Source organism: Macrotis lagotis, chromosome X (genome assembly GCF_037893015.1).
Source record: "Macrotis lagotis isolate mMagLag1 chromosome X, bilby.v1.9.chrom.fasta, whole genome shotgun sequence".
In the NCBI taxonomy this organism is placed as follows: domain Eukaryota; kingdom Metazoa; phylum Chordata; class Mammalia; order Peramelemorphia; family Peramelidae; genus Macrotis; species Macrotis lagotis.
The window spans coordinates 151,828,332-151,855,901 of record NC_133666.1 but is presented as its reverse complement, the minus strand read 5'-3'; the positions used below and the strand labels follow the sequence as shown (position 1 = coordinate 151,855,901).

Below are 27,570 nucleotides of genomic sequence, written 5' to 3'. Positions count from 1 at the left end.
CCTAGCTGTTCCCAAGCCTTCAGTTTCAAATCAAGTTAACTTTTATGTTATTTTGCATAATTAAAAAAGTGTTATGTAAAGATTTCTCTTTGTGTTTAGAACTCAACTTAGACAGTAGCAATTTCCCTGGAGTGAAGCTTCGATCAAAGATGTCGATTCGTTCCTATGGAAGTAGAGAAGGATCTGTATCAAGTCGTTCCGGGGAGTGCAGTCCTGTACCCATGGGGTCATTTTCAAGAAGAGGTTTTGTGAATGGAAGCAGAGAAAGCACTGGATACTTAGAAGAACTTGAAAAAGAAAGGTAACAACAGTATTTTCTTCTGCATTTATAACAGAATTAAAATATTTCATGTGTTCTATTTCATTGCCATTATCATTTCCCAGTCATTTTATTAGATTTTATTCCAGTCATTTTATTAAAAAAAATAAATAACTGCCATTGACTATCACATGACTTTTATGAGAAACATTTTTTATTCAGGGTTGAAATTCATAATTCTACTTATTTTAGCCAATTAAATGAAAGCTCTTTTACTCCAACAAGGATGAAAAATATTGTTTGCACAACCAGAATAAAATACAAGGACAAACAATTTTGAAAGACTTAGGATTCTGATCAATACAGGGATGAATTACTAACCCACAGGACCAGGAATGAAATATTCTACTTGTGATAGAAAGATGATGTCTTCACGATATAGAGTAATACATATTTTTTGGACATTGCCAGTTTAGGAATTTGTTTACTTGATCACACACATTTACTTAGTAGATTTTTGATTTGTTTTAATTTTGGGGAGGAGAAAACAAATCTTTGTTTATTGCAGAAAATAAAATAAAATATAATTAGATTGTAAAATGATCAAGAAATCCAAGGAGAAATACCTGCCCTTGTACTCACAAAAAGACAACCAAAAACTTGCAGATCGTGGGAAAGGGGATTAGAAAGATGAAGTGATAAAGTGTTTAACTGAGACTTATCCATGTGCTAGGCATGTTGCCGTATACTTTTTTTAAACAAATATTACATTATTTGAATCTCACAGCAACCCTGTGAGTTGCATATGTCTATTATCACCCCATTTTGCAGTTGAACAAACTGAGGCAAAAATTAAGTAACTTGCCCAAGGTCACATAGATTTTAAGTGTTTTGAAACTAGATTTGAACTTAGGTCTTTCCTTACTTAGCACTCTATCTACCATACCACCAGCAACCTGCAGAAAACTCTAACCTAAATATATAGTTTATGAGAGAATCTTGCTATTTACTCAGGTAATTCAGGGATATCTAGACCTTTAAAGTCTGTGACAAGGGCAGGAAGATGGAGCTCAATACAAAGTCTAAGAACCCCAATGATAAAGGGACCTTCAGGCATTATTTATGGAAAGACCAAAGCTGAAAGAAGTTTTGACTTTTAAATCCAAGTCAAGAGAAGTAAAAAAAGACAATCAGGAAAGAGACAATAGGGAATTCAGCCAAACTAGTTACATAAGATGGTACTTGTAACACTTACTAGGGTTACAATTACTATTGGGGTAGTTAGAAGAAGTATATCCATAGATATAGTTGATTTTGTTTTGTTTTTTAGGTTTTTGCAAGGCAATAGGGTTAAGTGGCTTGCCCAAGGTCACACAGCTAGATAATTATTAAGTGTCTGAGTCTGGATTTGAACTCAGGTCCTCTTGACTCCAGGGCTGGTACTCTATTCACTGCACCACCTAGCTGCCCCTGATATAGTTGATTTTGATGGAATGATATCTAAAAAAAAAAAAAAAAATGGGTGAGAGAGGATTGCACTGGGTGAACAGGGAAGGGGGAGTAGTAGATTGGGATAAATGATGTTTTTTAAGATTTTTATTTATTTTGAGTTTTTACCGTTTTTCTTCTAATGTTACTTCCCTTCTCCCACAGAAGGCAATTTGCCAGTCTTTACATTGTTTCGATGGTATACATTGATCCAAATTGAATGTGATGAGAGAGAAATCATATCCTTAAGGAAGAAACAAAGTATAAGAGATTGCAAGATCAGACAATAAGATGGAATAAATGATCTTACAGGCAAAGGCATGAAAACTCTTTTACAATGGAGGGAAAGAAAGGTGTGGGCATCACTTGAAACAATCTCATCAAAGTTGACCAAAAGAAATAAGCATATACTCAGATTAGAAACCTATCTTAACCTATGGGGGAAGTAAGAGGAGAGGGGAGTGTTAGAAAGAAAGTGAATTGGGGGAGGTAGTGGGTAGAATCAAAATATTGGTGAGGAAGGGGGGGGATAGATAGTAATCATAACAGTGAATGAGATAGATTCAACCATGTAACAGAAGCAGATAGTATGGTTGATAGCATGGTGCATTAAAACCAGTTTTATAATATGTTGTTTATAAGAAACACATGCAAAGCATAGATACACACAGAGTAAAGGTAAACAGATAGACCACACACACACACACACTCTCTCTCTCTCTCTCACACACACACACACACACTCACTCACTCACTCACTCACTCACTCCACACAGCAGTCATGTTCTCAGACAAAGCAGAAGAAAAATGGATCTAATTAAAAGAGATTAGGAAGGAAATTTCATCTTGCTCTTAGAATATTAATGAAGGAATATCAGTGTTACTCATTTATGTACCAAATAGTACAGTATCCATATAGTTAAATAAGTTACAGGAGAAACTAGATAATAAAAACCATTTCTGTGGGGTCCTCAAATTTACCAAAAGTTGTTAGATCTAACCTCAAAATAAACAAGAAAGGAGTTGAATAGAATTTTAGAAAAATTAGACATAATAGACCTGCAGAAAACTGAATAGTAGTAGAAAGGAATATACTTTAGTTCCTCAGCTATCCAGTTCATAAAAATTGACCTTGTATTAGGGCACAAAAACCTTACAACCAAATGCAGAAAAGCAGAAATACCAAATACATCCTTTTTTCAGACCATAATACTATAAAAATAAATTTTAAAAGGTGATGTAATGCTAGAATAAAAAATTGGAAATGAAATAATCTAATCCAGAGGAATGAGTGGATCAAAGAAGAAAAACAATGATTTCATTTAAAAAATGACACTAATAAGACAACATACCACATTTTAGGGGATACTGTCAAATACTTCAGGAAAAAATGTAATTCTCTGTATCTTGACCTCAATAAAAATAGAAAAAGAGCAGATCAGTGAATTGGGCATGTAATTAAAATACCAGCAAAAGAATAAATTAAAAATTCCCAAATAAATACCAAATTGGAAATCCTGAAAATCAAACGAGAGATTGATAAAACTTTAAATTGAAAAAAAAAATTGAAATAATAATCATAAAACCAGAGCTGGTTTATGGGAGGAAAAACAATAAAATAGTTAATTTTTGGTTTGTTGGAGTTAATTGAAAAGAGCCAAATTGACAGTATCAAAAATGAAAAGGATAAATTCACCTCCAGGGTAAAAACCATCCCCAAGTTAAAGCAATTATTTAAAATTTTAAATTGTATTACCTAATTATATGTCATACATCTGACAATTAGATGGAAGAATCTTTATAAAAATATAAGAGGAAATAGAATATTTAAATAACCCCATCTCAGAAAAAAGATTGCCAAACCATTCATGAATTTCCTTTAAAAAAAATCTCCAGTATCAGATGAATTTACACGTGAATTCTACCAACTATTTAAAGCACATTTAATTCCAATACTGTATAAACTATTAGGACTTCTTTTCCCCCTATTTTTCCAGTCAAATACCATTTATGATATAAAATATCATAAAATAAATATCACAATATATATATTATTGGCACTTACTTGGGAGAGAGAAAACTGCAATTTTTCTGATGCCATCTAAACTCACTCTCTCCTGGATCTTTTTTATTGTTAGTTTGTATTGTGATCTGTCCCTCCTACTGCAAATCATAGTCTGGATAATAAACAATCTTTATCTTACTAGTATTTTTTATATGAATATTTATGCTCCAGTCCATCAAAAGTTATGGCCAGACCCCCCCCCCCCCCCGCCCCCGCCTTGTTCAAGGATCTTCAGTAGCTTCTTATTGCCTCTAGGATAAAATAGAAGCCTACCTGTCCCAATTTATTTTATATACCTCCCCTAAACCTCTTATCTGTTCCAGGTCAGATTTTAGTTCAGGTGTATAAGAAACTTTTGCTTACCTCCGTAGCTATTGGTGCTCTCTTCTGTCTCAAATTATAGTTTTTACTCATATTTTTACATGGGGTATCCCATAGTAGAATATAAACTCTTTGAGAAGAGGAATAGTAATGATTTTTGTTGTTGTATCCCAATTGCTAGCTCAGTTGATTGACAAGTTATTAAGTACTTAGGTGTAAGGTGGGAGTGTTTGGGGAAGATTAACACCTCTAGTGTGAGGACTTCTAAGTACTTTTCAGGACTGCTTTCTATTTCTGGTGTCCATCTTAGTCATCTAACTCTCTCTCTCTCTCTCTCTCTCTCTCTCTCTCTTTCTTTCTCTTTCTCTCTCTCTGTGACTCTGAAAAGCTATATAGCATATGCAGTGACCACACACTCATAAACCATTTTGGCACTCAAGACTAAACCAAGTTTAGTCTCAAACTCATTGTGAGTTAGGGTTGTCTGTCCCAAGCATTTGAACACTTCCCCTAAGGGAATGGACAGGTCATAACAGTTTGTTCCAATGACCTTGAAGGCGATTGAAGCATATACAGTTGTGGAGAGCTTAGACCTTGTTTTCAAAGGCAATCCACTGCAACCCAAGCCATCATCTATTTTCTTGATTTTTGCCTTGCCACTGGATTACATTGACATTGTTGATACTTTAGGATTCTCTAAATTTACCATCATATCATCTGAAGAGAGATAGTTTTGTTTCTTACCTATTCTAATTCTTCTGATTTCTTTTTCTTCTCTTATTGCTATAGCTCGTTTCTGGTACTATATTGAATAATACTGTCATTCTTGCTCCTCCCCTGAACTTAATAAGAAGATTTTTAGCTTAAAACATTACAGATAAAGCTTGCTGATGGACTTAGATATATACTGTTTATCATTTAAAAGAATGCTTTCTTATTCCTATGCTCTCTAGTGTTTTAAATAAGAATGAGTGTACAATACCCAAAAGCTTTTCCAGCATCTATTGACATAATCATGATTTCATTTTTTTTATTGATTTGTTCAGTTATGTTAATAGTTTTGCTGATATTGAACCAACCCTTGATTCCTGTATAAATATCTTACCTGGTCATAGTGTATAATCCTTGTTATATATTGCTGTAATCGCCTTGCTGGTATTTTGTTCAATATTTTCACATAAATATTCATTAGGGAAATTGTTCTGTAATTTTCCTTCTGTTTTAGTTCTTTCTGGTTTAGGTATTGGTACCATATTTGTGTCTTAAGAGGAGTTTGGTAGGAATCTTTTTTCACTATTTTTCCAAATAGTTCATATAGTATTGGAATTAATTCACCAAATGTTTGTTAGAATTCACTTGTGAACCCATCTGGCGTTTGGGAATTTTTTCCTGAAGAGTTCATTAACAGGATGCTCAATTCCCCCCCCCCCCCCCCCCCCAGCTCTTTAAAATAGTTTTTTGGTAGTTTGGTGTGGTATTGAATGAGTAATTTAATTTAGGTAGAATTGTCATTTTTATTTACTCAGTCTAACCATGAGCAGTTGACATTTTCCAGTTGTTTAGACCTATCAGTGTGAAAAGTGTATTTTATGTTGACTACAGTTAATTTAAATGGAATTTCTCTATTTCTCTTTCTATCTCTTGCAGTTGAACTTTGTTGGTTTATATATATATATATATATATATATATATATATATATATATATATATATATATATATATGATTTATATGTGTTGGTCATATATATAAATATAAATGCTGATGATTTATATGTGTTGGTGTTATATATATATATATATATATATATGTATGAAAATGCTGATGATTTATATGTGGGTTTATTTTATATTCTGCAACTTTGCTAAAGTTGCTAATTGTTTAGATTTTTTTCAATTCTGTTTTGCCCTCTGGTTCCAGGCCATCCAGGTAGTTTTTCCTTGATGATTTCTTGATTTCAGGTCCTCCTTTTGATTATGGCTTTCAGATCAGCCCAGTGATTCTGGTTTTGTTTCTTCTGAATCTGTTTCCAGGTCAATTGCTTTTCCATGAGGTATTTAACCTTTTCTTCTTTCTTTTGAATTTGTGATGAATTCTTGATTTCTCAAAGAAACGCTTCCATTTGCCCAATTCTAACTTATAAGAATTTGTTTTCCTCAGTTAACTTCTGTACTTTCTTATTCATTTGGTCAATTGTCCTCTTTAAGGAGTTATTTTCCTCATTGAATTTTTGTGTCTTTTTCATTTGATTAATTCTTTTTTAAGCAGCTGTTTTCTTTTTACAGTTTTTCTTCTACCTCTCATAAGATTTTTAAACAGTTTTTTTGAGCTCTTCCATGAGTCTTTCTGAGCTTGAGACTACTTCCTGTTTTTCTTTGGGATTTTTTCCATAGGTATTTTGACATTGTTGCCATTTCTGAATTGTATTGTGCTCTCTTCCCTGTCACCATGATAATTTTCTATGGTCATATTCTTTTTGTTGTTGTTGTTGTTGTTTTACTCTTTTGGGGGAATTGAGGGGCTTTTACATTTGAACTCTTCTCCCAGGGTAGAAGAGGTACTTTATCAGTCTTCTTGTACCAGTGGTTAGATCCTGGCTATTGACCTGGTGTTGTGTTGATGTGTCCACGGAGCTCACAGTGCCATCTTCTGTTGCTGCACTGAGGAGGTGATGGGGAGTGGCTGTCATTCCTGGAAGCCAGAGGGTTTTGACAGCTTCCCAGGTAGTAAATTTGAGCCCTAGTGGTGGTGGTGTCCACTGTGTGTGTTGAAGCCTGGTGGGGTGATTCTATGTTTCCTGGGATTCAACTGAAGCAGGTAGTGGTCTGACCACCGGAGTATGCTTGTTTGCTGACTTTTCTGGATCACTTGATGCTTCTTGGAGCTAGCATCTGCTAATACCCCTGGCCATACTTAGGCAGGTGTGGGTCCTGGTGTTGGCATTTGCCTGCTCCTCTACCCTGGGGTTCATGATGTCTTGCTAGTTTGCTGAGGTGGGACTTGCTGGATGCTTCCTGTTCTAGACTGTATTTCCCTGTTCCCTTTTACCTGAGTGAGACAGACCTTTCCTGTGGTTCCTCCAAGTTTTCCTGTAAAAGATTGTTTCACACTGTCCTTTGTTCATTCTGAATTTGTTCTAGAGCACTATTATATGACTGTTTGGAGATGAAAATGCGAGAGTTGCAGTGACTTACTGCTTGCTCCATCATCTTGGGTTGGACTATGATAACTTTATAATTTTGAGTACAATTCTGCCTCACCTAAATCCAAATTGTGCACAAGTTGAAAGACATTGCCCATACCTTGTTACCATTTTTACTGAATTCAGAGTCCTTTGAAGACAGGCAAGGCAGGTATGAATATACTGGGAGCTGGTAATCACAGCAAGCTCACAAGGATCCCAAGCCAAAGGGTTGTCTTTTCTCTGGAATAAAACAACAATAGAATTCAACTATGAGATTTAGCACCCCTCTAAGGTCTTAGCTGCCTTTTTCAAGAACCACATCGTTTACCTCCTGATGTGAGGGAGGGGTTCGAAAAGGTGCCCTAAAAAAATAGTCTGCTTCGCCCAACTGTACTCCTCTTTCTATGAAAAGTAGGGATCCCACCTTGCTTGCAGTAGGCATACACAAAAATGTACAATAACTTTTGCAATTCCCACTCACCATTGGTATATTAAATGTGCACAAATATATGGACAATACAAAATGCAGTAGACTTATAAGACGAAGAGCTCTTGTTAGAAGAGAACTCCACAGATATCACATCGAGACATTAGCCTTAAATGAAACAAGGCTGTCAAATGAAGGACAACTTATCTAAGTCAGAGGTAGATACACATTTTTGTGGAGTGACCACTATGAAGGACAGCACCAAGAAGCTGGCTTAGGTTTTATTGTCCAAACTAATCTAGGTAAGCTTGTGTGCCTCCCTAAAGGGTTGTCACAGGCATGTGACAATATGATTACCTCTTGCAGGAAAATACCTTGAAACCATCATCAGTGCAAATGTTTCCACCATGACAGGCCCTGATGAGGTCAAAGAAAAATTTAATGAAGATCTAGAGACCTCATCATCAATTTGCTGAAAGAATACAAGTTTATAATTCTGGGTAACTTTAATGCCAGAGTAAGCACAGACTATCAGATATGGCAGGGAAGCCTTGAAAGGAATAGAATCAGAAGCAGCAACAGCAGTGGTCACTTGCTACTGAAGATTTAGGCAACTCATGTTCATCATCAGTAATGTCTTCCATTTACCTAAAACTGCATAGATTCACCCTCACAGCAAACATTGGCATTTGATATTGTGAACAGAAGAGATAGATAGGTTGTGAGGGTTATGAAGGTGATATGTGATATAGAGTACTGAATCAATAATAAATTTAAGTTCTTAAGCTAAATATTCCCATTCAGCAAAAAAAAAAAGACTGAATGTCAACAAATTAGAGTGCTTCTCAGAGCATGAACAATTTGTTGCTCACTTGGAAGGAAACTCGAGCCAGCACATAGTTGGCAACAGTGGAGCAGAAAAAGAGTAGACAGTTTTAGAGATTTGGTCTACAGGATTACATGTTCTCATTTGGGATAGAAAACTTGGAAATATCAATATAGGATTGACAAAAATGGTGGGGAAATTCTTCAGAAACTGCTAAATGAAAAAATGAGAATGCCACAGGGCTTATCACTAGGGTAGCTTCACTAGGGTAGCTTGTCTGTCCCTAAGATGTAAGGTGTGCAAGTGAAGCTTATTAAGATATAGGATTCTTAGCTCATTAAGGTTGAAATTCAACCAATAAGAAGATGAAATTCAGTTTTATGCTTATAGTAATAATTCAAAACATCATTATGATGCCCTGAAGGCTATTTATAGTCCAAAGAACTATGTTAACACCTTAACTACTCAGTGCTGATAGTCACATTGATTAGTGATAATCATTACTGAGTATTTTTCTCAGTAGACCATCATTAATCAATGGTGAAGCCACTAACTATATACCTTTGGTAGAAGTTAGTTCCTCTCCAGCCAGACTTCCAACTAAAGAAGACATTTGAATACCATTAAGCTCTTTTCATGTGGCAAAATAGCTGGTGCTAAGTTTTTTTTTCCACTGAGATTTGTAGGGCAAGGAGTACACTGACTGAAATTTTCCTGGATATATGGACAGAGGAGGTTTTTTCCCAAGAGTTCAAGGTGTCTCCATTGTCTATCTCAATAAAGTAATCAGAAGGAAATCTCTCTTAATCATTGCTGGCAAGATTCATACCAGAGTCCTTAATTGACTGGTCCTCAGAGATGGTGTCATAGTCTAAAAGGGACAGAAGTTATATAGGTGCTGAAAAATAAAATTAAAATAAAACTAAAGAGGCTATAAGGAGAAAAAAAAAGACTTTCTTTATTCCATTGGAGGAGAGAAACTAGACATGCATGCCACAGTCTGCTGCCTTGATACAGGTGGGTTGTTATCCTTAGTCAGAGAAGACCAAAATTACATCACTACATTAGAGGCAAGTTATAGTGGGTCTGACTGTGACTGATCAGACCAATATAAGCTTGGAATGCTGTACCACAGGTCGGGCACAAATAGACTATGTGAACATTTTGGATGGATTCTTTAAATTTGTGCATCTTGTGTTTCTTTTTCAGTTGCTACAATTCTGCTTTGCTCATACAGCATGAAACTTTCTCTGAGGGCACATCATGTTGGGCGGTCCTGTGTCAGTGTCTTCCATGTTGCACAATAACTTCCAAAGTTCTCAAGAGAAACCATACAAGTTTCCTTTTATTGCTTTTTTTGACCATCATGATCACTCATCCTGTGTGTGTTCTCCATAAAATAGACTCTTGGCAAGCATATATTTTAGCATTCAAACAATGTAGCCAGCCCGTCAACAAGACTTTGAATATTTTACAGCTGTAGAAGACTTTGAATACTTTACAGCTTAGATCAAGAAAGGACCTCAGGGTCTGGTGTTTGCCAGGTGAGCTTTAGATCTACCTAAGACATTTCAAATGGAAGCGATTCAGTTTTCTGGCATGGCATTATACATGCTTGATCTCATTCTTTTTAGCATGTTGTTTTTCTGCAGTGTTGTCAGATACCTTCAAAAGAGGACAAAAATGGCATCCAGTTCTACTACCACACTGATGGTAAATTATTTAACTTGAAAAGACAACAAGTCAAGACTAAAATGGAGGGAGAGCTGATGAATGATTTTGTTGTTGTTGGCATTTAACTATGCACTCAGAGTAGTCTTTGAGGCTGAGATGCAGTAAAGCATGCATTAATTTTCTGCTGCTTGTGCTAATTTTGACTTAACAATTAACACCAAGAAAATAAAGATTTTCTACCAAAAAGCCCCATACCATCCATACACAGAGCCATCAGTTTACAGCAGATGGAGAAATTATTGAATACTATGGATCAGTTCACTTATCTTAGCAATATACTTTACAGGTATGTCACATAGTTAAATGAGATTAATACAAACCAGTTAGTTTAGTGTTTGGGGGTTTTTGGCAAGGCAAACGGGGTTAAGTGGCTTGCCCAAGGCCACACAGCTAGGTAATTAAGTGTCTGAGACCGGATTTGAACCCAGGTACTCCTGACTCCAGGGCCGGTGCTTTATCCACCGCGCCACCTAGCAACCCCTTAGTTCAGTGTTTGGGAGGCTCCAAAGGATAATATGGGAGAAAAGAGATATGTAGACAGATGGTCTTCAGAGCCATTTTGCTGACTTCTTTTGTATGCTTGTGAAATCTGGAAGTTCTATCAGTGGTGTGCCAGGAAAGTGAATCACTTTCATTTGAATTGTCTTAGGAAAATTCTGTTAAGTCCTTTCTCAATATGAACTGTCAAGCATCCCAACTGTGACAGTGCAAATCTGTTGAGCTGGCCAATTAAATGTTAATATACATTTGCCTAAAAGATTTTTACAGAGAACTCACACAAGGTAAGTGCTTACATGGAAGTCAGGAGAAGCACTTGCAAGTGAAGATATTTTAACTGATTGTGAGTCAAGATACTGATAAAGGACCATTCAGAATGGGGTGCTTGTTTCAAAGAAGGTGCTGTGTTCTATGAATAAAGCAAAATTGTAGCTCATTGGACTTTTTTGCCCACTATGATAGAGCCTTTTAAGCTTGAATTGAACTGATCAGTTACAGTTAAACACACTGACCTTGCTCCCCTGTAGTAATGTCCTTTTGGTCTTCTTTATTTTATTTTATTTTTTTAGGTTTTTGCAAGGCAAATGGGGTTGTGGCTTGCCCAAGGCCACACAGCTAGGTAATTATTAAGTGTCTGAGGTCAGATTTGAACTCAGGTCCTCCTGACTCCAGGGCTGGTGCTCTATCCACTGCGCCACAGTTGTTACTTTCAAAGTGCCTACTGTCTAACGTGAGAGACAAACCATAAACAACTGCATATAAGATACATACTGAATACATGGAAGGCAATTAGGAGGGAAAACATTATCATCTTAGGAGACTAAGAATGGCCTTCAGAAAGTGGATTGGAGCTGAATTTTGAAGGAAGCCTGGGATATTAGAAATGGAAGTAAGGGGGCAGAGCAATGGGCTTTACACATAGCAAATACTAAACAAATGCTTACTGAATTGAAAATTACTATCTATAAGATCTTCCTTAGAAATAATTATTTTTAATTGTTTTACTTAATACTTAAATAAACTTGCTACTTATGCACTATGGTTGATTTTATATGTATTCTTCATTGGCTCTATGTTTTGTTACTTTTTTTTTAAGATCACTACTACTTGCAGAACTTGAAAAAGAAGAAAAGGAAAAAGATTGGTATTATGCTCAGCTTCAAAACCTAACAAAAAGGATAGATAGTCTTCCCTTAACAGAAAATGTAAGTAGCTAAGCAATCTAACTTATTTAGATTCAATAACTTGTTCTGTATGTAGAAAAAAGCTATTTAATGTATATTTGATAGTGTACTAATTATTGATGCTGTCTTATTAACCTAACTGCTCTGTAAAGAAACTACGCTAGTTTTCAGCTCTAAAAGAAATCAATCACTTTTGAATAATCTTGTAATGAATTGGAATTGGTTCATTGACCATGTCTAGAGTAATCATTCATATTTTGCTGTAAGTTTGCAAGGGTCTATAAGTATAACACCTTAGGGTTCTGTGCCTCCCCCTTCATTCTTTGTTGTTTATTTATTTGTTTGTGTATTTATTTTTTTGGCTAGGCAAATAGGGTTACGTGACTTGCCCAAGGCCACACAGCTAGGTAATTAGTGTCTGAGGCCAGATTTGAACTCAGGTCCTCCTGACTCCAGGGCCGGTGCTCTATCCACTGCTTCACCTAGCTGCCGCCCCCCCCTTCATTCTTTAGCCAAATCTTATATGAAAGCACAAATTGTATACTTATTAAATTTATAGATCTCAATTATTGAGTTTTGTGGACTGTTAAAATTTTCATTGTGAACAATTATACCTCAACAGTGGGCAAGCTTAAATTAATTGTTTTGATTATCTCTGTTTAAGAAAGTAATAGGAAAAAAGTATTAATAATTCATATTAAATCTAAAAGTGTGTTGTGGGTCCCCCCCCCCCCCACAAGGAGCCATTATTAAACATAAACCAGCACATTCCTGAACAGGAATAAGAAGGATCACAATTGGATGTTTAAAAATCAAAGATAATACTAGATAATGGTCTGATTATTGTAATGGAAAAGGCATCCAGAAAAGCTAATGCCATCCAGGGCTACATTAAGAGTGTTGTTGTATGCAAGGCAGAGGGGGTCATAGCTCTACTCTGTCCCTGAAAACCATAGCTAGAATATTGTATTCAATTCTGAGGGTTAATTTTAGGAGAGATTCCAGAAGTATAATAAAGTCAGCATCTCAAAGTGCTTCAGTTGCCTCCCTTGTATAATCATTTAAAAGAATTAGAACTATATTTTCTTGACTATTTTCCAACCATGCCTGCACTTAACCATTATCTTCATCCCCCTCCTTCTTGAACTTTGGCCTCTGCCCCAGGGATCTGGTCATGTGACCAGAACCCAGTATAACCACTACCCAACCAGCTCTGTACCATGATATAATACATATAATCCTTTCCTCTGCATATAGTTTTCTTTCATTAGAATGTAAGCACTTAAAATGACAAATAATATTTGTATCCCCAGCACTTAACACATGCCTGCCACATGTGTGTTTGTATATATTTTATATATAAACATACATAGATATAAATGTGTGTGTGTGTGTGTGTGTGTGTGTAATCTATGAGTGTAGTGTATGTTTTTTTTTTTGTTTTTTTTTTTTTAGTTTTTGCAAGGCAATGGGGTTAAGTGGCTTGCCCAAGGCCACATGGCTAGGTAATTATTAAGTGTCTGAGGTCAGATTTGAACCCAGGTACTTCTGACTCCAAGGCCAGTGCTCTATCCACTGCGCCACCTAGCCACCCCTGTAGTGTATGTTTTACCTTCCATTTATCATTCCTTTATGTTAAGCAATGAGAAGAAAAGACTTGGGCGAAGTCTGGTAGTTTTTGTTTTTAAACTTTTGAAGGGCTTTTTCTTAGAAATTGACTTTTTTTTTCTACTTGATTTCAGAGGCAGGACTATTAAGTGGAAGTGGCATGTTTCAAATTCCATTCTTATATAGTTCATACTGTAATGTATCATTTGAGAAAAATTTTATATCTCTCCTTTTTCATCTTCCTCTTTACTACTGTAGACAAGGAAAAACTTCATTACAGTTAGAGCTTTCCAAGTGGCTAATGGATAACTTTATAAGATAGTAGATTTTTCTGCTCACTAAAGGTCTTCAAATGAATGATCATGTGTCATTTATATTATAGAGGAAATTCCTCTTCACATAAATGGTGGATTCAAATAACCCCCTATTGCCACTACTAATTTTGTGACAATCTGAGACTATTTTTCTTTTTTTTCTTTTAAGATTTTTTCAAGGCAATGGGGTTAAGTGGCTTGCCCAAGGCCACACGGCTAGGTAATTATTAAGTGTCTGAGGTTGGATTTGAACCCAGGTACTCCTGACTCCAAGGCCGATGCTCTATTCACTGTGCCACCTAGCCGCCCCTGTCATTTTTCACCTTGCCATTTTATTTGCTCTTTCCTGAGTCTATCTCAGTTCTCTTCTGATGCTAAATTTAAAAAAAAAAAATTTTTCTTTTGTATGATAGGGATTTTTAAAAATATTTTTCACTATTTCAGAAAGTATTGAAATTGGTTTTAATTCAATTTTTACTTTGTTTTTTGCATCAAAGATCTACACTCTCTTAGAGCAAGATCTTTGAATTATTGTGGCTCCAGAATTTCATTATATGACAATCTCTCCTAGTAATTAGCTTCTCTGTAAGTAGATTAGTCTTTCAATTTTAGTAGGGTGAAGCAGAACTTGTATTACCATCTATATGGACTTGAAGAAACCAATGTTCTATACCTAGGTGTATGCCTTGAAAAGTCAGTTTATTGATTTTATTTAAAATAACTTGTCACCAAGAATAAATATAAATGTATTTGGATTTTATGCCTTTATTTAACATAGAGATCTAGGCTTAATTATTAACTTTCTTTTGCGAATCTGGGTAATCAAATCATAAGGTTTTTCTTAAACTAACAAGGGACTTTTCACATATATACACATATATAAACACACATATATGTATATCATGCCAATTTATGACTTTGTTTATTGTTTTTACTGCTTCATTTCTTATTATTGTTCTTTAGTATAAAAATTCAGACACTTAATGACTTAGCATTTTTTTTTCTGTCCTTCACTATTTTACTTTGCTACCCACCCCAGTTCTCTTTGCAAACAGATATGACAAGGAGGCAGTTGGAGTATGAAGCAAGACAAATCAGAGCTGCAATGGAAGAACAGCTAGGTACTTGCCAGGATATGGAAAAACGAGCACAGGTAATTTAAAATACTAGATTTTACTTTTTTGAAACATTGATGACTATACAAATGCTTCCTATTTAATTTAGGAAGTCATTGGAATTTTATCAGAATAATGGGAGTGTTTTTAAGAGAAGTAAAGGGGGCCTTTGAGTATTATAAATAATGTTATGTCTTTTTTAACATAAAATGCCTCAAATATGTCTAACCCGTTTACAAATGAACAAATTAAGTTTTAAATTGCCATATAAGAATCTACCTGTTTTTAGTTTGTTTACTAAATAAACTAAAATAATTATTGAAAAAATATTGTGTTTAAAATGTTCTTGAGAATCAGATATGGAATTCTGCATGCCCTTTCAGATATGATTGTTATTAAAGTTTGTTTTGCCCAAGTGTTTTTCTCTGTTAGCAGACAAGATTGAATGATAGTATTTGAAAGTGACAGTGATTTCAAAAAAAAGGGGGGAATCTAAGATGGAAAATAATTATATTAAGATATTCTTTTTTTAACACTTTAAATTTAGGAAAGTTTTTTTATTTTATTTTTAATTCGCAAATCTAGCTGTAATTCACAAAAACTTTGACTACTGAATGGAGGAATGGAGATCAATTTGGAAGCTTTTATAATAGTTCAGGAATGAAGTGATAAGGACCTGCATCAGAATTATGTTAGTGTCAGAGCAGAAAAGGGGCCATATACAAAAGGTGTTGAAAAAGTGAGATCAATAAGATTTGAATCAATAGAATTGAATATGGGAGGTGAGGGAGTTCAGAATGACAGTGATGTTGCTAGCTGGGGTGACTGGGGTATTGGTGGTACCCTCAATAGAAATAAGGAAGTTTGGAGTATATGGCTTGGTAGTGAAAGATAATGAGTACAGTTTCAGATATTCTGAATTTAAGTTGCCCAGTTGGCAATTAAAGACAGGATAGGTGAGAGGTTATGTCTAGATAAGTTAACTCTGAGAATCATCTGTGTAGAGATGATAATTGATTTTGTGGGAATTGATGGGATCACCAAGCAAAATAATACAGAGGAAGAAGAAAGAGCAAAGGGTCAAAATCAGAGCATTGAAATATAGTCATAATTATGGGTACGTCCTGAATGGAGATCCAGCAGAGAAGACTGAGGAGAGATCACACTGGTTGGAGGAGAACAAAGAGAGAACAGTGTCATATTTTTTTTTATTAAAGATTTTATTTATTCAGTTTTACAATTTTTTCCCCTAATCTTACTTCCCTCCCCCCACCCCCACAGAAGATAGTCTGTTAGTCTTTACATTGTTATCCTTAAGGAAGAAGCACAAAGTATAAGAGATAGCAAGATCAGACAGTAAGATATCAGGTTTTTTTCTAAATTTAAGGTAATAGTCCTTGATTTTTGTTCAAACTTCACAGTTGTTTCTCTGGATACAGATGGTATTCTCCATTGCAGAGAGCCCCAAATTGTCCCTGATTGTTGCACTGATGGAATGAGCAAGTCCATTAAGGTTGATCATCACTCCCATGTTGCTGTTAGGGTGTACATTGTTTTTCTGGTTCTGCTCATCTCACTTGGCATCAATTCATGCAAATCCTTCCAGGCTTCCCTGAATTCCCATCCATCCTGGTTTCTAGTAGAACAATAATGTTCCCTGACATACATATACCACAGTTTGCTAAGCCATTCCCCAATTGAAGGACATTTATTTAATTTCCAGTTCTTTGCCACCACAAACAGGGCTGCTATGAATATTTTTGTACAAGTGTACAACAATATCAGAGGCTTAGAAGGATCAGATATGAGAGCAGTCAATTAGGTTCAGAAATTAAGAAACATTGATTAGTAGTTGCAGTTGAGTGATGAGATCAGAAGCCAAACTGTAGAATTAAGAAATGAGAAGAAAAGAAGTAGATGGTTGTATTTGCTTTTCTCATGAGAGATGGAGAACAAAGCTGGTACAGCAGGAAAGTCAAATTAACACAATACCAAATGAATATAGTAAAATCATCTCAACAAAACCAGAAGAAGTAAAAAGAATAGTCAGAACCTGGGATGTACTTGAGCCAGCTTGAAATAGAACTGACCAAAATGTTATATATACATTTTATTCAGTGAACTAGTTATTAAACCTTTACCAACACACCCCAATCAGAAGTAGTCATATTCTACTAAAATTGCAAATACCAAAGAAGCAGAGGAAATTCTTCAAAAATATAGCTTGCCCAAACAAATAGAAGACAAAGGAGAGTACTTAAATAATCAAAACTCAGGAAACGAAATAGAATTTTATACTACCAGAGGAAAAACTCTTGATGCTATTGAAGCCCCAGAATTCTATCACACTTTTAAAGAATACAGTAACAATACTACAGAAGTTATTCTCAAAAATTAAGAAAGTACTGCCCCAAAGTATTATTATGAGACAGATATGATACTATTTACCTTAACTAGGGAAGGATAAAGCAAAGAAGAACTACAGTGAGATGTAAAAACTGGCCAGTTGGAGATAAAATTAGTCTTATTTGTTTCTGATATTATGATTTATTTAGAAAAATTCTGGAGAATCATCAGAGGTACCAGTTGAAATAATAGCTTCAGCAAAGTTGCAGACTGCAGAATGAACCCTCACAAATCAATAGCTTTTCCATATAATAATAATAAAATTAAAGAGGCAATAATAGAAAGGAAAATTTCATGCATAATGATTGCAAAATGCATAAGTATTTGGAGATAAATTACCAAAGCACTCAAAATACTTAATTCAGTCCAATAAATATTTATTAAATCTCTGCTGTGTGCCAGGAATTGTGTTAATAAAAAAGACAGTCCTTGTTCTCAAGGACCTTATAATCTGAAGGGGTAGACAACTAACAAAAGGAGTCAGGGACGGGGTATGGGGAAAAGGACATCAGGGGTTTCTTGTTTTATGGATTTGAAAAACCAGGAAGAACAGCAGATGCAGTGGAGAGAAATTAGGATCCAGTTTATGCCTTCTACAAAGGAAGACTTGGAAGGAGTTTGGTACTTGGCCCTCTAGCCCTCTAATAAGAGGGAGAGGAGACTGAGGGAGATGGTATCCATTAATGCTTGAGTTAGCAGTATGATGTTAAGTTTAGAAGAGATGATCTTATCCTTTGTGGGACATCCTATTCTTAAAGTAATAAAAAAAAACTTTAATAGTTCAGAAGAATATTTGGTATTCACTGCCTTACTATTACTGCTGTACCACCCAAACTATCAAAGGGATCCTTTACAGAACTCTAAAATCACAGCAAAATTCAGTTGGAGAAACAAAAGATCTAGAGTATTAGAAGAAACATTGAAAAAAGGTAGGAAAGATGGGAGAATAACTGTTTCAGGTCATGAACTATATTATAAAGCAACAGTTATCAAAGCCACTTGGTATTGGTTTAAAAGCAGAAAGGCAAAGCATTGAAACCAGTAAGACTAGAGAGAAACAAACAAGGGAACTCAACATCTTATGTTCACTATATCCCCCACATACATAGAACAAAATGAGATAAATAATGAAGTATTTATGAAATGCCTCCTATATGCTAGGCATTTGTGCTACTGCTAAGAATAACAAAAGAAAAGTAAAACAGTTCCTACTCCTAAATTAATGTTCTTATGGGGGGGGGAGACCATTTTTTATGTATCAAACAAGCTAATAAACCTAGGAACAAGGTAGCTGGGAAAAATCAGGAAAGGTAAGTTGAGCTGTCTTGAAACCTTGATATCACAGAAATCATAAATTCAAAACTGAAAAGAATCCTTGGTGACATTTTATTGTATTCCCCACAACAACCTTTCAGACAGCTGTTCTTATACCTCACTACTCTTTCAACAATGGACCTTGCGGGGTGGCTAGGTGAAGCCGTGGATAGAACACCGGCCCTGGAGTCAGGAGTACCTGAGTTCAAATCTGGCCTCAGACACTTAATAATTACCTAGTTGTGTGGCCTTGGGCAAACCACTTAACCCCATTGCCTTACAAAAACAAACACCTAAAAAAAATGGACCTTGATATCTGTGATTAGTTCTGTATTCTCCCACAAGTTTTCTCCCTTAAAAACCTAGTTTCCCTTCATAGCCAGACTCCTTAGAAAGGCTAATCTGTACTTATTACCTCTGTTTCTTTACCATCACCCTCACTTGTTAATCACTCCTGATCTTAGTTCTGACCTGATTAATCAAATGAAATTATTCTCTCTATTTGTAGTTGTTATTTAAGTCATTAAGATTCTTGGCAATTAACTGTGCCATCTAGCTCCCTCCAAAGTGGTGTTTATACTAGAACTGAAACCATCTGGGGTTTTCTTGGCAAAGATACTAGTGTTTTGCCATTTCCTTCATTTTACAGATGAGGAAACTGAGGTGAATGGGGTTAAATGACTTGCCCAGAATCACATAGCTTGGAAACATGAAGAAGAGATGCTTTCATTTTTACCATGTGTGTGTGTGTATGCATGCATTATTTTTAATTTTATCACTTATTTTATTTTAGCTAAGAGTGGCTAGAATTCAGCAAATTGAGAAGGACATACTTCGCATACGACAATTATTACAGTCCCAACCTGCAGAAGCAGAGGTTAGTAAGCTGTTTCTTTCTGTCTATATGTCAGTAAATAAATGGACTTTTGTTTTTTAAAATGCTAGAATTAATGGCAAAACATGATTAACCTGACTAACAACTATGGGATCCAATAATTATAATGGCATTTCGGTGTTTATTCTGTTTTGAACCTCGTTAGAGAAATAATAAAAGTAACTGCTTCCTTACTCTGTTATCTTTGAGTAGGCTTAATGCTTAAATATATAAGATTACTTTGATGTATTTAATATACTTCTAAGTTATTTCTGTTTCATTTACACATAATCAGGCATATAACTTTTGGTGCTTTCAAGGTTGTGTGTAAACTGAATCATATTTTAAATAATATAGAATAGGATTTGTTATCCATTCTTAAGCTTTGACAGTATGGTGAAGCCATGGAATACTCAAAATAATGATTTCAAATACATAAAATACATGGTATTAAAAAGAAAAGTAATTAAATCAAAATACAGTAACACAATGCTTTTTAGAAACAAGTTCATAGTCTCCAGTTCCCTTGGAGAGTCTCTTAGTCAAAGGAATACTGTGGAGAATTGTAAAATTAATATTTTTCTCATAGGAATGTGAAAGTTGCCATATTGGGTTATATCCATGACCTGCTAGGAATCTTAGGGATATGTCATGGCAAAAAAGCAGAGAACAGGAGAAGATACTCATTCAGGAATATAGTAGCTTGAGTCCAAGGAATGAAGGATCATGTTCTGAGGCCATTCCCCAAAATGGACCTCCTAGAACTCAAACAATGGGGAAAGGTGCCCATAGAAGTTAGGGGGCAGTTAGAATATAATGACTTAGTTTGGAGAAAGAAGGCTGACTGGTCTGGGTCCTTCCTCATAATAGAGAATCCAGGAAGAATGCGTCTTAATAGTCTATGAGGCTCCTCTTAAATGATTCATTCCCTTAGATCAGAGAACCTCCAGAAGATTCCCCATCTTCAAAGCTGAAAGGCCCTTGGTACCTTTGTGCTGAATTTCCTTGTATAATTTTACCAGCTATATTGGACTAACTATCAGTTACATTCTTCTCAACTCTATGTTTCAGTAATCACATCCAATTTCCTGCGAATAGGATGTCCTTGACTTCTCCCATCTATCTAGGGTGGTGGCAGGCTTTTATGAATGTTTTCTCCATCCCCAGAACCATTATTAAAACCCTCAGTTGTATCTGGTCAAGACACAACTGTCCAGTTTTTCACCAACTGATCAGCCTGCATATAGAGGCGATATACAGCTAAAGTCTGAAGCCATTCTGATAATTGTTATTTATTATTATTATTATTATTATTATTATTATTATTATTATTATTATTATGTCATCACCAACTCTTCATAATCCCTTTTTGGGTTTTCTTGGTAGTAGTTTGCCATTTCCTTCTCCACTTCACTTTACTGAGATAAACAGGATTCAGTAGTTTGCTCAGAATCACATGGCTAGAAAGAAACTGATGTTAGATTTGAACTGGAGTTTTCTTGACTCCAGACTCAGCGTTCTATCCACTGATTCACCTAGCAACCCTAATTCTGATAGGGCCCTTCCCAGGGTGAAATCTGCAATTTGTTTGATCTGTAGGCAGTCTTGCCTTGAATGTGGCTATTGATTTTCCTTTCTCTCCTCTTCCCCTTCCATTTATTATCCCCATCTCCATGCTTTGCACAAATCCCATCTATCAAGCCATTTCTTTTAGGAACTTCTTCCCCCACCCCCCCACCCCCCCACCCCCCTGTGCAGATCTCCAGGAGAGATGGTACCAGAAGGTGTTTACCTTTACTAAGTTTGAATAACTCTCCAACTCAGCAACCAGAAAAAAGACAATTTTCCTATCTGGAGGCTGTAATAAATCTAGCAATTAGATTTATTTAAAGAGGGCTTTAAAATTAGCTTATGGAAGAAATCACCTGAAAAAAATCAGCTTAGCATTGGCTTCATTAGACTACATCCTCAGGAGATATTCCTCCAGTGACACATCAGGTTTCTGTTTGAACATTGCAAATCTTCCTCCCCTTTTCCTCCCATGCCCCTAGGTGTGGAGAAGGCCCTCCTAACCTTTTCTCCCTCATTCTGGGTATCTTTCCCACTTTAGATCTTATTTTTCTCCTAGGCGAATAGAACCTCTGGATTAGAGAGACTGTCTCTAGGGTGAGGTCTTTCTGGCTGAGGCTTGTCAGTTCACACCCTATCAGGGAGATCCTTTTACTACCCATCATCATCTCCACTATCTACCTGCCTCCAGATTTTATTGCATGGTTGCTGAAGACCAAGAGCTCTGTTTCTAGCTGCTAACTATGCCATTTCAAATGTCTTAGTATGCTGGCATTCTAACATCAGATGGGGAATGCTAGATTGATATTTTATTGTCCTGGACAGTTTGTTCGAACATCTCTAGAGTTAATCACTTTTTTTGTGTGTTTTTGCAAGGAAGTGGGGTTAAGTGATTTGCCCAAGATCACACAACTAGGTTCTTATTAAGTGTCTGAGGCTGGATTTGAACTCGGGTCCTCCTAACTACAGGGCTGGTGCTCTATTCATTGTCCCATCTAACTGCCCCAAGTTAATCACTTTTTTAAAAAAGTTTTTGCAAGGCAATAGGGTTAAGTGACTTGCCCAAGGCCACACACCTAAGGTTCTTATTAAGTGTCTGAGGGCAGATTTGAACTCAAGTACTGTGCCACCTAGCAGCCCCAAGTTAATCACTTTTAAATTTTTATTTATTTAAGGCAATGGGGTTAAGTGACTTGCCCAAGATCACACAGCTAGACAATTATTAAGTATCTGAGGCTGGATTTGAACTCAGGTCCTCCTGACTCCAGGCCTGGTGCTCTATCCACTGTGCCACCTAGCTGCCCCCCAAATTAATCACTTTTAAGTGGGAATATGCTCCCTACCCCATAGAGAAGACTCAGCTTACATAATCAGAAGGCCTAAGGACCAAGCAGTGCCCCTTCATCTGATCATCCTTCCATCCATATTTGTAGCACCTATCCTCCCATCTTAACCACAGTGAGTGCCAGTATATCATCTTATCTCATCCCAGTTATATACTCTGCCAGATATTAGGGGCAGGCCAAACACCAGGGATGAAATGAGGCATTGACAGATCATTGAATAGTAAACAAAGGGAGGTTTACATTGGCTTCCTACAGTAAGGCTATATACTAAGGGTACAGTAACTCTTAACCTCTATGACCATACCAGTTATTTCTCTCACCCCACACCCCACCACCCCCACCTCGATGTGGAAACATATAAAAGTCTTCAGAAATGTGCTGAATTGGATGGGTTCTTCTCAAAGGTGGAAATTTTTATGCCCTTAAGTGACCAGGAATCTTCAAAGAAGGCATGGACTAGAAGTCATCTAATCCTGTGGCCAGGGCAAGGATTTTCTCTTTTCCAAGATTCCATTGATATTAAATAGCAAAATTGATTTTAGCTTAGGCCCTCTGTTGCCACATCTATTGTCATTCCTATTACCTCCTCAATGAGGGAAGTGGTAGTCATGGTATAGATGAAGAAATTCCATGGTTTGGAGTTTCAGGGCAGACAAAAGGAGGAATGATAGTAGATTGTGATAAGGGAAGTATTAGATAAGAAAATTTCAAAGTTCAGAAATGGAAGTGGTGCATTTTTGAGCGGTGGCAAGATCAAGACTGAAAATCTTTGTGTATGACTAAAGTGGGTTTGAGAAATAGATCAAATGAAATAAGCTGAGGAACTATGATGTTAGAGTTTTTGTGGAATCATCAGGTATGTGTTGGAAATCTGGTAATATGAAGGCAAGAGAGAAGGAGAGAGAGACTGAGCCAAAAACTAAACTTGTAGAGAAAAGGAGAATATCCTGGAGGTCAGTAGACAGCAAATACCAAATTTTGATTGGGTGGTAGATTGGGATAGAGTAAACCCCAAAGGGGAAACTGTTTCTGAGTGGTGGTAGAAGAAAAGCCTAGAAGTAGCAATGAGAAGCATAGAGTATTCCAGCTCCCCACTTCCACCAGTGAGTTGGGGGAAATGAGTCAGAGTGCCATCAGTGCTGGAAAAGGGAGCATTGGGTCATCAGGAGAGGGAGTTAGATCTCAAAAGCAGAAATGGAGTGGAAAAGATTGAAAATAAAAGTGAGTTTATGGAAGGTGTATATTGCTTTAGAGGGAGACATTGGGATAGGGATGAATTGAGTGAAGGGAACTGGCATAAGGGATTGATCAAAGGGGAATAGGGGACTTGGAGTTGAATAATAGCTTCAAGGTACTCAGAATCACTAGCATAGGAAGGTTAAAAGGAGAAAGGATATATTGTTAATCTTTGAGGAATGAGTTTAGTAGTTTTTATTTTTACCCATAAGGGTTTGGCCTCAAGGTGGAATCCTCTCAGGACTTAACAGAAAAGGGGACTTGTGTTTGGAGCCGAAACTATGCTGTTAACTCCTAGCCCCAAGGCAGGAGACCAATCTGGATACTTGATAGAATGACCTCCACTTCCTCTGAAGGAAGGAGTCTGGTGATATATGGAATGGCATTTCTTCTTTTCCTAAGGGAGTTGGAGATCAGGCAGTAGACTTGTAGCAATGGAATGACATTTCTCCTTTTCCCATTTGGAGGTTTGGAGACCTAGGAAGAAATCCAGTACAATGGAATGGTGTTTTCTTTCCTTACCTCAAAGGCCTGGAGACGATAGCACAATAAAATATTATTTCTCTGGAGAACACTGGAGACCAGGCAGGAGACTCAGGGCTGTGGAATAGCATTTTCTCCTCTTTCTCAAAGGGAAGAGACTGGTGTTCAGTGGGATGGTGTTTCTTCTCTTCCCTTCGAAGGAAAGGAAGACCTAGGATGGAGTTCAGGAAACACTCACACATAGAAGGAGGATGAATATCCTGCACAGGAAACTGAGAAGGATTGATCAAATAGGAAAAGAACCTTGTCACAGCAGTTTCACATCAACTCAGGGAAGAACATAAATCTGTTGGAAGGTATGATTGGGGTGGCTATGTGGTGCAGTGACTAGATTAACAATCCTGGAGCCAGGAGGGCCTGAGATCAAATCAGACCTCAGACACTTAATACTAACTTAGCTGTGTGACCTTGGGCAAGTCACTTAACCCCATTGCCTTGTAAAAAAAAAAGATATGATCTACAACAGGACTGTCCAAAATGCAACCCACAGGCCATATAAGGCCCACAGTTCGATTTTATGTGGCCCCCTGTGAGTTTACTGAATGCTTTAGTGATGAACCCGAGCTACCACAGAGTTCTCACTAAAATGGCAAATCAAAATATATTGTCTATTGTTTCAGTAAAAACTTTTAAAAGTAAGGTTGGACAGCCCTGATCTCCAACAGCAAATGATAAAGAAAGATAAAAAAGGATGAGAATTATTAAAAAGAAAAAAACCCCACTGGACTTGGCATTAAGGTGTAGTTTCAGTCTTGCAATGGAATCTGATGCTTTATCAAATCAAGGGTTGAAATGTTAGCGATGAGAAATAGGTAAATGGGTATACAAAACTTTATCTGAGAATTTAGCTGTGAAACCAAGAAAAAAAAATTGGATAATAACTTAAGGTGATGGTAGTGCAGGAGAATGAGTCATTGAATTAGGGTCAAGAAAGAATGAAAAGGTGAGTTAATAGGAGTTCTGGCATTTTATTAGTGATGGGCATTCTTAATGGAAAAGATGAGTGTATGCTTTAAAAAAAGGTAATAAAAATGCCACACTTGTGTGAAAACTGACCAGGTGAGAATGTCTCAAATCATTTGCTTTAAATGGGAAAAGAAGAAAGCACCTTAATCTTAACTTCCATCTTATTCTGTGACATGAATCAGTTTGAAACTGAAAGATTTGAGTGATTACTAATAGAAAGCAAGTTAAGCCAAGCCCCTGAGAAAAATCCCTTGAGGAGAAGAGTGTTAAGAGGAGTATCTTACCCCTCCACCTTGGTGTCTCTCTCTTCCCCATTCAATCAGAGAGGGACTCCATGAACCTCAGAAGATGAGAGAATTTGGACATTTTTCTTGGCCTCTTCACTATCAGTGTCCCAGGACAGTTATGACCAGCAACAATGTCTTTATTAGGAGTCATGGACAAACTGTATATAATGAGGAAAACCAATTCAAGATTCTTAAGGAGTCCAAAAGAGAAACTATACCAAACCTAAGAGAAATCTCATAAGAACTCCAATAAAAAAGGGCTTGCTGAATCTGAATTATCCCTTTTGCCACATGTGCTCTGTAAATTTGAACCCACTTCTTCCTGTACTTTTTATGTACTGGTGGGACACATCATATACATGTCACGTGCTTTTTTTGGGGGGGGGGGATGTTTTGGAAAATTATAACACCCACTGTAGTAAATACTTAATGTCTAAAAGCTAATTAATTTTATCTGACTAATTTATTTCAACTGATAATAAAAAGGGGTGCACAGGTGAAAGCTCCTGAACTCCAGTGAAAAAACACCCCCAGTTCCTCAGTGCAGAGGCAAGACAAGAAACTGTGACTACTTCTTAAATGATCTCTGATATCTCTTGATATTTCCCTTTTCTTCATTTACATGGCCACCACCTAATTATGGCTATTTTGACTGCATTATTGAAATAGCCCCATAATTGATCTCTCTGCCTCAAGTCTTTTGTCACTCCAGTTGATTTCTCTAAAATTAGCTGCCAGTGATTTCTCTAAAACATAGGTCCAGACCATATTTTCTCATATTTAGGAAATGCAAGTGCATTCTTATTACCTTCAAGATCCAATATAGTCTTGAGTAATGCATTTAAAACTGTGTGTGTGTGTGTGTGTGTGTAAAGCACTTTAATTAGTATTTAAAACTCTTCTCAACTTTCCAGTCTTCTTACACACTTTATTTCCCTCCATATATCTTATGATCCAGCTACACTTGACTTATTGTTATTCTTTACAGCACTCCTATCTTTTATGAAGTCTCTTCCTTTGCAGTATCTATTTTATTCTAGAATGTTCTTCCTTCTCACCTGTCTCTCTAAGTTTCCCTAAGTTTCCCTGGCTCTGGGAAAGAGTTATTTTGTATGTTCCCAATATATAGTTTCTTCTGAAATATATAGAAATAAATTTTTTTGAAACAAAGTGCAGAGATTTATTATTTGTCGTTTTGAGGAAATTCTCTGATTTTAAAATTTTCAGGCCATTTTTTCACTACGTACAGTTACAGCTGCCATATAGCCTGAGAGGTTATATGAACAAGAAGTCAGGGACTGAGCTATAGTTGACTCTCATAAGTTGAATATTGATTTATTAAGAACAAGATATTCAGTGGAATGAACACAGAGAAGGTGCTTATGAAGTTGAGTTCTGCAGGTAATTATACCCTGACAAGTCACTTTATTTCTCTGAGTTTTAGTTTCCTCATCTCTAGGAAGAATTTAGATAAAATCCTATTTATACTTCTTTCCATTTCAACATTTTGTGATTTTGTGATTCTGACACTAAAAGTACTAATCATCCATGAGTATACTCACTTTCTGCAATATAATCTTGCTGAAACTCTGACCAGTTGTATATGTATATGGAAGTTTGTTATTTAAAAGGACTCAAGTGAAATATTTTATAAAAATCAAAAGATATTTTTACAGTGTGAATATAACTCTCTAATTTATATTTTGAAAATTCCATTTTTTATATTGGATTAGCTTTTGTATTAGATTTTCTTAGACTGAAGCATATATTGTTATTTCCATACAGTAGATAAATTGTATGGAAAAGGTATTAGAACACTTGACTTGGATTTAGAAAGAGCTGAGTTTGAATTCTGTCTCAGCTGTATGACCTTCTGTCTTACTAGCTGTACTAGTTACTAGTAACTAAAGTTACCTTTCAGAATCTTCAGTTTCCTCATCTGTAAAATGAGTATAATAACACCTGCCTTAGAGAATTTGTTGCAAGGGTTAAACCAAGGTATTATGTG

At 36.2% G+C, this 27,570-nt stretch overlaps 1 protein-coding gene across 5 annotated transcripts in view; it reads left to right on the top strand.

Moving 5' to 3' along the window:
* The window catches only part of APC (APC regulator of WNT signaling pathway), a 148,989-nt gene that overhangs the window by 62,491 nt on the left and 58,928 nt on the right, over positions 1-27,570 (top strand). For all 5 annotated transcript variants that reach the window (XM_074200564.1, XM_074200563.1, XM_074200560.1 and 2 more), the window contains 4 exons: positions 100-301; positions 11,897-12,005; positions 14,946-15,059; positions 19,535-19,618. In XM_074200564.1, the coding sequence (XP_074056665.1) occupies positions 150-301; positions 11,897-12,005; positions 14,946-15,059; positions 19,535-19,618 (459 nt within the window). In that variant the 5' untranslated portion in view covers positions 100-149. The remainder of the gene's footprint in view (positions 1-99; positions 302-11,896; positions 12,006-14,945; positions 15,060-19,534; positions 19,619-27,570) is intronic.